The sequence below is a fragment of the Macrobrachium rosenbergii genome, chromosome 41 (assembly GCF_040412425.1).
Source record: "Macrobrachium rosenbergii isolate ZJJX-2024 chromosome 41, ASM4041242v1, whole genome shotgun sequence".
Lineage (NCBI taxonomy): Eukaryota > Metazoa > Arthropoda > Malacostraca > Decapoda > Palaemonidae > Macrobrachium > Macrobrachium rosenbergii.
The window spans coordinates 34,805,302-34,819,707 of record NC_089781.1 but is presented as its reverse complement, the minus strand read 5'-3'; the positions used below and the strand labels follow the sequence as shown (position 1 = coordinate 34,819,707).

Genomic DNA, 14,406 nt, shown 5'->3' with positions numbered 1-14,406 from the left:
TTTCATCAGTCTCTTGGTACAACTAGTTGAGCAGAACCCAGTTAATTTGGTTAATTTCAGATTTTTTAGAAAGCTGGTTTTACATTTGAACTAGTTGAGCAGAACAAATAGTTAATTTGCTTTTAATTTCAGATTTTTAGAAAGAGGGTTTTACATGAACTAGTTAAAGCAGAACATAAATAGTTAATTTTTAGTTAGGTTTCATGAACTAGTTTGATTACAAATAGTTAATTTTAATTTTTTCTTTATGTTAGGGTTTTAATGTTACAATTAGTTTAGTTAATGAATGAAAACAAGAATTTCATGGCCTCTTAGTTCGGGTAATCTTGAAACGACAACTTGCAGATCTTCAGTGCTTCTGTGGTGGTGTTGTGCTTCTAAATGTGCTTCCAACAGTGTACGGGACTTGGGTGTAAAACAGCTCCCAAACAACTCCTTTTTTCATTATTGTACTAAACAAAACTTGTGTTTATCCTGATGTCAAGCATAAAAAAATGACCAAGGTAAATTAATATCTCCACCAAAGTTTAGAAAGATTTACGTTGGTTCTCAATAGCATTGACAGATCCTAATTTGCTGTCCCAAGTATATAGAAAAAACAAATTTCAGCAACATCGTAATTTTGAGTTTTTTATGGCGTTTATTTTAAGTCTGTGAATAGAAAAAAAACTAACTGAGAGAAAACAATTACCAGCGTTGCTTAATACATAAGTGATACTGTTGAAATAGACCTGGAGTATCTGTGAACTGGATATGCGAAAGTGAATTCATTTTAATGCTCCCTAAACATTGGATTCTAATCACTGTATTCACACAGACAAATCATCAGTTTGCCCCATAAAAAAGTCTGGTAAAAAGATGGAGCATTTGATATAATGAATGATTAGTTAAAACCGCAACAGCAATGATATATTCTTCTATTTTTTTCATGCTGCGAGCAGTATTAAGCCCAAAATTACAAGTGGTCTCCTGATTTATTATTCCACTGGAGAATGTCTAGAATCAAGTTTCAGAGCACTTGATGTAACAAAAATGCTGATGTTTCAGAACAGTAATCAGGTTTCAGATTGTGTTGCTGAAATCAGTAGTCTCACAAAGGGATGAATGATATGTATTTGAAGTAGAAGATTGGAACAAAATGCGCAAGTAAGGTATCAGTTGTTATACATAAAATAGGCACGAAATTTGTATAAACAATACATATTTCTACTCACCTCTCTAAAATATCCAAGTCCTCTTCAGTGACAATCTGTTGAATAACCAAGTGATGAGAATGCTGAGGAAAATGTATAATGTTTGCAAGATTACGAAAATGGGAAACCTTCCTCGCACTGCTGTTCATTGTTTGTTTGATGTGGTTGTGTTTCTACTACAGATAAACCCATTCCTTTTTTGTGCACTGAGTAGGCGAAATGTCCCTTTACGCCACCAGTCGTTGGCTTGATCATGCACTCCTGCAGAAAGAAACTCCCGTATAATATATCATTTTATATTCAACATTGCAAAGATCCAAATTTATTACTGCAAAACCACCGCGGGCATACAGATAGTCTTTTCGTAAACTCGGATTTAATAAACATTTATACGAAGAAACAAATCCCCAGTAATGCTTACGTACGTATATTCAAAGATATACTTAACTGTGGATTTGTTTCTCCATTTCAAGACTCATGCGACTACGAGTATTTTTTAAACATTTATACATTTATGTATATATAAATCATCCTTTCCAGCTCTCCTCGTGGGATCATTATTGACCTGCAACGAATTTCCATTTTCCCCAGCATCTGATTATTGTTGCACTTTGCAACATTTCTTCCATTTCTAGCTTCCCTTGTAGGATCATTATAGTATTCTGCAACAACTTTCGTTTTCTCCCCAGCTTCTCTTGTAATATTATTGATCTCTGCAATGGATTCATTTTTCTTTCTTTCTTCTCTTGTGGGGTCATTATTGTCCTCTACAAAAACGTTCGTTTGCTCTCTACTGAGCACTGCAACGGTTCTCCTTTTTTCGTATTTATCTTCTTGGACCATTGTAAACGTCGTTTAACGCAGTAAAAGAATGGAACTAATTCTTTTAACAAATGGACGTAATAAAATCATCTATAACAAGAGCTTGATCTAACAAAATTGCTGTTGAGTTCTGGTGTTCACTTGAACATCATTACTATCATTATTCTCAGGTTTGATAAAAACACGAAAAAAGGATAATGAATATGTTATTCAAAAAATGTTCTCTCTGCTTTTCTGAACGGTAAGAAGAGAGATCTATGTAAAACAACAAACAACTATATAAACTGGAGACGAGCAAGCAGAATGAACTTTGATGACGGCAAGTGGCTATATTTGCAAAACATTTACCTTCTTGTCATTAAGATATTACTTTTGGGTTGCAACTTGTTTATCTACTAAATAACTTATATGTGTGCAGCCAGTGGAGTCGTAAAATACTATTGATTGTATGAGCCCTGGGCAAATTTTTATTTATTTATTTTTTTCCTTGAGAGTAAAACCAAACACTAGCTTACCTTGGCTGATCATACTGACGAGGTGTATGTCATGGAAGTTCACGAAGTCATAAATCAGAAGACTGCCAATACGTTCTCGCTCGAACCGAATATTTGTCGCAGTCGAGGTGCAAAAGAACAGAAAAATAACGAAATATTCATGGCCGGAAATAGCTTTATTCCTTGACATAGCAACAGCTGTTTGTTTCTGCAATGAAAAGTGTTGACAGATTATAGTATTGTATTTATTTTTAAGTAATTCTTTTTTATTACACATCTCAAACATAAAACAATAAGATTAAAACGAATAAAAATAAAACTAAAACTTTGTCTCACGACTAAGCATGATCAAGAATTGCAATGCGCATTCTGGATCAGAAACCTAAATGAAATGCATTAGCAAAATCTTATCGACGATCAGAAAAAATAAATAAATAAGTAAATAAAATCCACAGGCCACTTCGAATGGATTAAATAAGATGATGACTCCTTACCAACCATCAGAAACCTGTCATAGTTAAAACGTTTTTCATTCTCCCAAATTCAGCCATATCCTGCTTCTTCTTCACGATCCAGTAGAGTAAAACCCAGGCTTTTATTACATTGAATTCGGTTCTTCTAGTCAAACCGGTGATGGTTCCGAATATTACGTACTTACAGAACTACTTACCTATAAAGGTCAACACTTCACACGAGAGGGCCCAGTATCATTTCCTGGCATGAGTCATCTCTACGTAATGAATCGTAATGTGTATTTATATAGTTCTTTTGTGTGTTATATACGATTATCGGATCTTTCCTGGACAGAGACCCCCAACAAAGTCAGGGGATTGTTATCTACGACTAATATTTCTTTATGATATTTACAGTCTTTGGATCTTTCCTAGAGAGCGACCCCAAAGGGTTTTTACCCGGTATACATCCACCTTTGCGGCGTCTTTAGTACAAATCCGTTGGCGATGACCGTAAAAACATAAACAAAAGACTAAATATCATAAAGATAATGACCCCAAAGAAATATTTGTCCTAGATAACGACCCCGAACTTTGCTGGGGGTCACTATCTAGGAAAGATACCGATTATCTACGGGTAATAGACTTTTACCCCTGACCCATTTGTAAGTATGCAGAATGAAGGTATACCTAGACTTGAGCTTCCTGACGGGACGTACCGTCCCTAGGGCCGGTACTTGGCCTTCTAGAAGTACAATTTCAAACAGTTATTCGGAATTGTTTACGCAAAGAAGACAAAAGTAAGGAGGCTTAATCAATTTTTGGACAGTTACAGAAGTGATAGTATAAGAGAGAGAGAGAGAGAGAGAGAGAGAGAGAGAGAGAGAGAGAGAGAGAGAGAGAGATTTCTTTTACCTTCAATTGCGGGGCCGCGCAACTAGCCAGAACAACTCAGAAGACTGACGGCTCGCAAACGCTGAGCCTGGTCTGTTTACTTGAGGTGGGATAAGAACTCATTGTCATTGTCGTTTTTAATTCATCGATTTGTTGTGCTGCTGCACTTACAGATTATCAGGCTAAATGTATCCGCGGGTGGGAGTTTGCTTTGAACTTCCTACATTTCTAGCCTATAAGAAATGACTTCGGTGTTTTATTTAGCTTTTACACAACCCTAATGGGTTTATACTTTTTAGTTTTCTGAAAAGAAAACTTTTGTGCCGGTTTTGTCTGTCTGTCCGCACTTTTTTCTGTCAGTACTTTTTCTGTCCGCCCTCAGATCTTAAAAACTACGGAGGCTACAGGGCTGTAAGTTGGTATGTTGATCATCCACCCCCCGATCATCAAACATAACAAATTGCAGCCCTCAGCCATCAGAGTTTTTATTTTATTTAAGGTTAAAGCTAGTCCTAATCGTGCGTCTGGCAACGATATAAATCAGGACACCGCTGAGCCGCGGTTAAACTTTCATGGGCCGCGGCTCATACAGCATTATACCGAGACCACCGAAAGATTGATCTATTTTCGGTGGCCTTGATTATACGGTATACAGAAAAACCAATCGCGCCGAAGAAACTTTGGCGCATTTTTTACTTGTTTACTACTGAGTAATGTCCAGGCTATCATAAATTTAACTCTCTTAACCTTCGAGTATTTAGCATTTAAAAAAAATGGTTTTCAGCTTTTCCCAGGACAGGACTTCATGGAAACATTCAGGTTTTTTGTGTTTTTTAGTCTGTGTTCTTTTGCAAGCTATCTTTGAATTCCGATTTCATCGTCTTCAGTTTACTTCATGTATTTTAAATGTTTCACGTTTCGTCGTTTGCTTAACTTACTTTCGAGTTTGTTTGCTCTGATAAATAAAATTCATTTAATTTTTCCTTTCTATTTGGGTTTCTTATCTTTATAGAATGTGAAACCATTCAGTTATTATTGAGTGTTTTATTATCAAATACTCTGTTTACAAACCGCTAAAACTTTTTAGCGCTAATGACTGAAGTTCTCTAAACACAAAATCCAACAGAAAGAATTACATCAGTAAGTCTTAAGATTTATTGAACCAAGAAAAACTTATAAGAAAAAGAGGCCCCACAAATAATGTCCCCGCAAAGTCTTACAAAGAAGCATAAAAGTTATTATAAAAAATATTGGCTTCTCAAAATCACTCAAAATATTCATCCTCCTCTCTCTCTCCTACTTCTATAACCTTCCCAAAGACCAATAACCGAAGTCCCTCAACGCTCTATAATATCTTTCACCTAGAAAACATAGAAGTGACTGCGAAAAAGATCGATAATTAGGCTTCCTATTCTAGACCATTTTCAAGGGTGGCTTTAACAAACAAAGAATTGGTTGCATTAATGGTTGCAAATTAATGCCGATTATTTACATGTATTGTCTAGATTTAAAACAGTGGTTTTCAATCTTTTTTGGCCCATGCACCATTTCACCATGTCAGAATGTCATCACCTCCCTTCTCTTTTCCAAAATTGTCTGCATTCCAAATAATATGCAACAAAATACTAACACAAACGCACAAACTAGCGGAGAGAAAGCCAAGCGTGACCTCTCAGTAGCGTGGACCGATGCACACTGTGTTTTGTCACTTTGTGTTGTCCCAGAACCAGTCTGAGCCTGCCGATATGTGGTGACAATCCCCCCCGCCCCGAAACTCTGAAATTCCACCCTAGGGGGAATCCCGCTGGTTGAGAACCACTGGTCTACAAACAGAAATCTTGCCGACCATTAGCTAAGGAGACATCTGACAATTCCATATAGTGTATAATATCCCTGGTACTACCTGTTATAACGTCAGGGGAGGTTTCAGAGTATTTTTAGTCGTCATGGCACTTTAATTCCAATGTTAAATTCAAATAAAGTTGGGAAAAGGCTGAACACTGGCCATTATAGATATTTTAGTCATGGGATTTTATTAAAAATATTTATGGTTGCCTGCAATACTTTTTTTTTTAAAGGATTTTGGATATGTGTAGGTGGATATCATTAAAAACTAATTGAGGCAATTATTCAACACCTGAATCAGCTACTTTACCAACCACACATTAAGAATTATCATTTCACTGAAAGAGCCATGAACCAAGCAACATGAGCTGAGCGGAGCACCTTTAAAATTCTGCGTTCATTAAAGCTAATTTTTGCACCTTGTGCAAAGCAAGCGGTGGGTTACCACAATTTTCGTTTGGAATATAAAACACATTCACACACACACACACACACACACACACACACACACACACACACACACACACACACACACACATATATATATATATATATATATATATATATATATATATATATATATATATATATATATATATGATGTGTGTGTGTGTGTGTGTGTGTGTGTCATGTATTATTTGGGCCCCTGTATTAGTAAAATATTCAAGAATGACCTTAAAGATAAAATCACTGACTTAATTACTAATTAGTCACCTTATATTTATAGGGCAATTCGAAATTAGAGGCCCCCCTCTCCAGCATAAACTAAAATTGATATGGACAAAACAAAAGTAATTCAGAACAGGCATTTATTTGAAACTTAAATAAATGCCTGTATTTAATATTTTGTCTGGCCTCCATCTGCCTGTACCACAGCCTGCATTCTTGAGGGGTATGATTTTAGCTAATCGCAAAAAAGCTGAGACTTAAACTCCATTTCCCTGAGCACTTCAGTCACCTCTCTTCGCAGGTTGTCGAGGCTTGGTATGCCACCATAGTTCACTACACATACTTCAACACAATCCTTTAAGATACTACCAATGTTTTCACACACATTAAGGTCAGGGGAGCTACCTGGAAATTCACTTGACGAGAAGAAATCAATACCACTGTTTCAAAGCAGCTCCTGTGTCTGAAGAGCCTTGTAATATAGTGCCTTATCATGCAAAAATGTGACTTCTTCAACAGATACCACATTTTCAGGATCTTTGAGGAAAGGAAATACTCCACCAGTAAGCACAGTTACTCTGAAGTATTCGCCATTCCATGACTGTCCTTGTTCTTTGATGATCCACATTAACCGTTTGACTGTGAAACAGAGAAAAATTCCCAAACATTCAGGAAATTTCACAACTTGGCGATAGCGCACGTCATCGCTAATATTATCAAACTTTGCAGCCCAAATGATGTCATTTTTTATGATTTGGCTTCCTGACTGTGTAAATGAAGAATTCATCTGATGCGGCAACATGGAGAAAGTCAGCTTCATCCCAATCTTTAAGAAATGAACCACAAAACCATGCACAGTCTTCTCTCTGTTGCTGGGTGATGTTGGGCTTGCTGATAACATGAAATGGCTTGATACCAGATTTTTTTCAACTCACGATATACAGCACTATAACTTCTCTTCTTTCCCCTTTTTGTTTCTAGTTCAAGCACCAATTTACATAAAGACTTTCTTGGTCTACCCACTGCCTCAGCTATTATGGCTTTTGACTCCTGAGAAAGGATTTCAGGCCTTCCAAGATTCTCACTCTTTTTGTGATGACAGTCATATGGATTTTTGTTCCAGTTTCTTTTAACAAAGGATACATCTCTTTTAATGTATTTAGCTATCCAGGAACGTGAAATGAAGGATGCACCAGCATCCCTGGCCTCTCTGAAGGTTATAGCCCGGATTCGGTCAATCCATCTGATTTCCTTCGAGTCGTTAGCCATGGCTGTATGTAACTCCGTCACTCAGTCTGAAAATACAAGAAATATAAAATGAAAAATAGCTTAATAGAAACTTAAAATAATGTACTTGGAGATAGGCTATAGCAGAAAACTTCATAACTTTCCATTTGTTCTGTGGAAGGGGGCCTCTAATTTCGAAACACCTGGTATTTTCTACATATTCGTATGTTTAATATATTTCTTGTGTGAAAATGTTCACTTTGCAAGAACTTTTTTGTTTACCATAAGGAGAACTGAGTTGTACTTTTATAACATATGTAATCAGATTATTTTCCGATGGTCATTGTTTGGTGGTCAGTATCTTTCCCTGTATAATCTTTTAATTGACTTGTCACTGCTTTTGGGCAGCTGGGCCTAATCTTTTGTAAAACCTCTTAAATATACACCTCTGTTTTGATAGGTCTACCAATGATTCAACTGTGTTATATTCCAGGTACATATTCTCTTTTATAATCCCCATCTGTCATTTATAAGAACTTTCTTTGTAAACTTATTTCTATCATTCTGCTACATAAAGGGCAATAAGTCGAAAGGCCTAGCACCACTCTGTCGTGGCATTGCCTTTATTTATATTTTTACGAATTTCCTAGGGTTTATGGTACTTTTACAGGCCAGCAATGGAAACTTTATTTAATTGGCCTTGGAGTTCTGACTTGCATAAAGGGAAATCGTAAAAAAACAAAAAACAAGGGGTGATTTTCGGAGCTGAAGGCTCTACTTCGTAAGGAAATGTTACGTAAACACGTGGGATAAATTGAAAAATTATATTTACAAAAGAAAGCATTAGAAGGGAAATGGGTAAGTAAATTGTTAAAGAGCTTGCAACGCCTGAAGATCCTTCTACTGGAGTCTTGACTAAGGGCAAGGCACAGTCCAAGATGAGTCCACTGCAAGTAGGTCCCTCTGCAAGAGAGATTTACACATTACACGCCAGTAAAGGAACAATATAACACAGAATATGACTCAAGTCTGCACGGAGGGTGCCAAGGACTCGAGGAATAAATGACCACTTTACACTTGGACACAGGACATTGGAAATGGCATTGGATAAACTGGCAGAAGGACAGAGGTGAAATACTGGCACTCCGATAATGTTCTAAAGGGCAAACTGTCGTGACTGAAAAATCTTTACTTGCACACTTTACCTTAGGGGAAGCGGGTCTCTACCAAAGGATGACGAGGATGATCCACAGGATGACTCGTCTGGAGTCGGACAGGGGAAAGAATGTTCTCTCAGCAAATGACTGTATATGGCTAACAGCCACCCTCGACTGCACAGCTACTGCTCACAAGACTAACTGCCTACAGATCTCCTGTCTTTCCCTTTTAAGGCTGTGGCCATGTCGTGCCCGTGTGCAAACTTCTGCCGATAACTGGGGCCATGTGCAAATGATGTGTCATTTGCCAGGTGGTCAGCGATCGGTTGCCTCTTCCCAGGTATCCTGCGGACAGACAATTCAGCGGCTTAATTTGCCTTTAGAAAGGTTGTTTTAAGCAGCTTAGTTGGGCTAAGCTTCTTGAGGGAACGGCATTCAGTTTCATATCTTTGCTGTTTTACCCCGTGTCATCTCAATATCTGTTCCAGGTAAAAAGAAGGACAGATCGAAATATTGATAACTTTGCTCTGATATTTAGGTCAACTACGACTGGCCATGAGGCGATGACTCTGTTCTCAATATACAAAGGGCAAATTAGGTGAAGGGGGGGGGCAGGGGAGGCGCGCTGTGCAGCGACTTCTTGTAAATTATAATAGCTCCCCACGGAAGATAACATACGAGCCTTCATTCAGGCTTGTATGTTGATATTCAAGAAGTCGGCACCGCTGCTTTACTTTACTCTTCTCCCAACAAGAAATGAAAAAGCTTTTACTTTACTTTATCCCCACACAAAAATGGAAAGAAGCTTCACTTTATATACTTCCAACACATAAATATTAAACTACTTTAACATGGCACATTAATTTCTTCAACTTTACGGTATACATTACTTTAAGATTACGAGGACAAGATAGTTTTGAGGCAGGTGACAAAATTTAAGAACTAATTTACATATAAGTTCCTTAATTCTAAATAAACAAGGCATGCGGTTAGTATACCTTGAAGAGGCAGTGTAAATGATAACACAGCGTTTATTTTTGTAAATGACATCCCCCTTACGTGATATTGCAATGACGATACATAATTCACATTGGTAATTGCTTAGCTAATAGTTCAACGCATCGCCAACTTGACAGTTGATGGCTAACAGCTTACACTAGGGATTTTGACAGTTGTGGGCGAGCGAGAGGATTCGCGAATTCGCTAATTTTAAACCACGCTAATTTTATGCATCCACTGCCCATGACTCGGGTACAGGCTATAAATAGATACTCGCTCAATGTTATGACGGGATAAGCAGACAAAAGACGAGGGGTCTGGGACAAAATAAAGTTCTTAGAAGGAAGAAAAAAAATAACAAAAGGAAAATGAACAGGATGTTATGAATGAAAGCGTGACTGCATACTAAAGGGCGAGACACGTCTCTCGGATTTTACGAAGGTGGCATTTAAAATCACAAGGGCAGGAGTTTATGACTCGTGATTCATTAAAACAGAAAAATAAATAAATAACTAAAAGAGTAAATGATGTTGGTAGAAGAGCCAAGGGTAATAGAGTGAGGCATTTATTGTGTTATGCGGGAATTTATCATCCTTCGCCTATAAATTACGGCCCGGACTATCTCTCAGCCCCAGGGCTGGAAAAGGGAACCTGAAGGGCGCGACTCCTTCAGGAAGAGCTGACACACATGCCCTGTGCCAAGGTAGGGTGCAAGGGCGTGCCACTTCCCACTCTGTTATTCTCAATGATTTATGCATTTTGAGGGGAATGGTATCCTGTATTTAATTGCCTCTTGTGGTGATAATTTAAGAAAAGATTAATAGAGAATGATAAGGGATAGAAGTTCCAGAGGAACGGAAGAAGATAGTGGAGGGTCTTAACATCCTCTTCTGGGTTAGAGGTGCCAAGACCTTCAAAAGATGAAATGGTGGCACAGGTGCCAGGAGAGCTCTAGAGCTCTTTGTAGACTACCTGGAAATTCCCATGCCCATGGTAATTCCTCCGGGAACCTCTCCTACTTGGACAGTTGTCCGTGGCTGGAGAATCGGAGGGCCCGAGGCTGGAGGGCGGCATGGAGTGCCACCTGGGCCAGCTGCTGCAACAGCTGACGCAGGAGTTTTCTTCGCTAGTTCTACCATGATCAGTTGCAGCTCTTGGAGTTTATCGGCCAAGTAAGATTTGGCAGAATCCTGACTCGCTAGGGTATCTGCAGTGGGTGGCGAGAGAGCGGTAATGGTCGGCGGGGGCGTGTACGACTCGCAGGTATCAATGACCAGCTCAGGCATGGGTTGCGAGGCCGCACCTTTAGGTGAATTTCCGCTGGTAGCGGTGCCAGGCCAGGAAAAGAGAGGGGGTCCTGAGTTGGATCCCTTGAATGGAGATCAGGGTTGTGCTCTGGCGCTGGCACTAAGGCAGGGTCAGGCACTATCAGAGGTTTCTTGCGCTCGTCGGTCAGGACGGATGGAGCTTGGCACTGCTCAGTGCATGCAAGTGACACTGGCAGGGATTTGTCATCTCCGGGAGGGAGATCTGATTGGGGCCCTGGCACTGGCACTGAGGAGGTCCGGGCACTGGAATTTGATCGGGAATCGATCGAGGGGACCACTGTACTTTGTCCTCAGGTGGTACTGGTAGGGACTTCACGTCCTTAGGGTACCCAGGGGGCGCCAGTCTTGACTGGGGAATGGGAGGTGGAGGATTTCTCGTGCCTGAGGAATGAGTTGGGAATGTGGACCCCTGGATTGTCGTGATTTCTGTGGGGACTGAAAGTCCTGTCCCAGGATGACGTCATAGCCTCTGTGAAGATGGCTTGTTACTGCAAGATTGCAAATCTTTGATTGATGAGGTCTTGTGACTCTCAATTGGACCATAGGGAGTATCATTTTAAATTGATTTACTCCCTCGATCGTGACAAGTTTTCGTCTATTGACGATAGCTCCATAGGGAATTCTGTCCCTTCATATGAGGGAGATTTGTGCATCAGAGTCATCGAATGCCTTGACTCGGCGTGCGGGGTAGCTGCCTCGGGGAGGGGCCACATATATGGGGCCTTCGGCGGGAGGGCCCAAGGACTTGGAATTCGCGACGGCCAAGGCAATGGCGGGAGTGTTTGATTTATTATTGTTAGGGCATTTTGCCCATGAGGGAGAATGGCCATAAACCTTGCACGCCGTGCAAAAGATTTGGCTAAAGTCTTTCCGCGCTGGCCCTGTAGAGGGTGCAGGCGAGTTTTTAGGTGGTTTTCCAGGAGAAAGAGGCGCTGTTTGCTTGTTCCGGTACTGATCAGTTGAGTGCCCCGTCTTTTTGCAATAATGGCAAGTTAGGGGCTTGCCCGAGTTCCCATTCTTATGGGAATTTGATGCTCCGAGGAGGGACGGGGGATTTATCTTCCGCCCCATGGAACCTTCCTGAGGGTAGTGAGTCTCCCACGTCTGCTATCCGGCAACACTCGGTGAATGTTGCTGGGGCTTTTTCCACTACATGAGTGGCCAGGGCAGGAGGGGTGTAGTGCAGGAAATGCTCAAGTTTAAATTTTTCAAGTACCTCAGTGGTGCTAGTGGCTCCTTCGGACCCGAGCCATTTTGCTAACGCCCACTCAGAATGGTAGGCCCAATCGGACCAAGTCTGACCTGCTTCTCTTGGCTGCTCTCTCCAATGTCTCCTCCACTGCTCGGGGGTAATCTCATATGCCTTCGTAACTGCTTGGCGTACGGGTTCACAGTTTCCCCTATCCTCTGCCGAAAGGGCGTGGTAGGCACCGAGTGCCCTCCCTCCCAGGAATTTAGTGAGAACAAGGGAGAGTTCCGAGGGGGAGAGGGTGCAGCACTCCAGGACTCTTTCGGCCCTCTCAAGCCATACTTCAGGTTCGATCTCTGTCCATTTTGGCATGAACTAGTGTGCTTGGCTGAGGGCACTCATTCCTGCCACAGGAGGCGGGGGGGTATTCTATCGTTCTAACATCTGGAGGTGATCAGCTCGCTGCTGCTCTCGCTCCCGCCGTTCTTTCCTTGCTCTTCCCATTCTTTCTCCTCTCATTTCTCTTGGGCAATTCTCTCTTTCTCCCTCTCTTCCCATTCTTTCTCCTCTCTTCTCTCTTGGGCAATTCTTTCTTGCTCTCTCTCTTCCCATTCTTTCTCCTCTCTTTTCTCTTGGGCGATTCTTTCCTTCTCTCGCTCTTCCTGTTCTTTCTCCTCTCTTTTCTCTTGGGCGATTCTCTCTTTCTCTCTCTCTTGACGTTCTAGCTCTCTTTCTGCCTTGGCATCGTCCAATCTTTCTTGAACCCAGTCTCTCAGAGTTTGCCCTGATAGTCCCATGTCCTTTCCAGCAGACATGTAGAACTTGAAGTCCTTATTTTGTTGGGCTCTGGCAGTAGCCATCTTGAAATAATGGTTATATGGACTGGACCTTCTAGCGAATCAAATATGTCTGAGAAGACTCAGATTGTCTGAAAAGACTCAATTGAAGGAATCTGAAACACTCAATTGTTCAGACTGAAGGAGAATGGATCTGTCTGAATAAGACAATTGATCAGTAAGTCTGAGGAGACTTTGTTAAAATTTAATATGTCTGAGTAAGACGTGGTTGTTTGTGGTGAACGAATTTTAATATGCGTCTCGGAAGACGTAACTGGATTTTATGTCATGCTTGGACTTGGCAGGCTGTTGCGTGAAATCCAAGCGTCGTTCTAACAAACTGGAATGATCAGTCCAGTAAGGGCTTAGATGTGTGTGAAATACACTAATATAAGGTCTCAAAAGGACTTCATTTTGGTTTTCCTGTAGGAATTAGAAATTCTCGCCTCGTGCGATGTAGAATTTTTAGTGGAGTCTCTTAAGACTTGGAATTTGGTTTTCCCGTAGGAATTAGAAATTCTCGCCTCGTGCGACGTAGAATTTTTAGTAGAGTCTCTTAAGACTTGAATTGTGATCCGTCCCTTAGGACTGAGAAATTGGGTTAGTCTCGTAAGACTTGAGAATATGATTTGTCCCTTAGGACTTAGAAATTACTAACGGGATAAAACCCCCCCAAAATAAAAATTTTGCTGAGAGTGGCTCGAGTAGGGACAGTTCTAAAACAACAAACTACTCGAGAATGAATGAAAAAGAGGGTACACTCGCGGGCAGGAGACAGAGGGGTGAAGGTCATCTGAAACTCACCGGAGTTATTTTTAGATTTTGTGTGAATGGACCCATCTATTTATAGACCGTCTGGGACTCTGGGGAATTTCCCGGGATGAGAGGATAACAGTAAAAATGACCTCGTAATTTTTCCTTGAAGCGAAGTTCAGATTTCGCTTTCCTAGCACCTAATTTGAGTTTTAGCTAAACTGAGAGAGAGCAATGCGAGCTGATTTCGTCTTGTCCCACATGGGAATTTATTCGCGCCTAAATAATTCGCTAATCCGAAATGCAAAGTAAAATTTAACACGAGGAATTTTGTACTATTCCTCGAAGCAAAAAAAATATGGCAAAGATTTTAACATAGAGGAATTTCGCACTATTCCTCGAAACAAAGAATGGTTAGCACTGGTTATTTCCTAACTACCTATCCTGAAAGGCATACATTAATGAATCTAATACGGCGGGTCTCTTCTCTCAGTGAATACATGCATCCCTATGCCTAGGAACAGTCACGATTGTAAACAAAAAATTTT

At 40.4% G+C, this 14,406-nt stretch overlaps 1 protein-coding gene and 1 long non-coding RNA gene across 2 annotated transcripts in view; both read right to left on the bottom strand.

Moving 5' to 3' along the window:
- Positions 1 to 16, bottom strand: part of LOC136826793 (glutamate receptor ionotropic, kainate glr-3-like) — a 148,447-nt gene extending 148,431 nt beyond the window's left edge. Inside the window, exon 1 of the mRNA XM_067084225.1 lies at positions 1 to 16. This exon is cut by the window's left edge and continues 75 nt beyond it. Within this exon, the coding sequence (XP_066940326.1) occupies positions 1 to 6 (6 nt within the window). The 5' untranslated portion in view covers positions 7 to 16.
- Positions 17 to 1,214: 1,198 nt separating this feature from the next.
- Positions 1,215 to 14,406, bottom strand: part of LOC136826792 (uncharacterized) — a 96,652-nt gene continuing 83,460 nt past the window's right edge. Inside the window, exons 2-3 of the long non-coding RNA XR_010849712.1 lie at positions 2,531 to 2,717; positions 1,215 to 1,454 (exon numbers count right to left, since the gene is read on the bottom strand). This is a non-coding gene — a long non-coding RNA (uncharacterized lncRNA). The remainder of the gene's footprint in view (positions 1,455 to 2,530; positions 2,718 to 14,406) is intronic.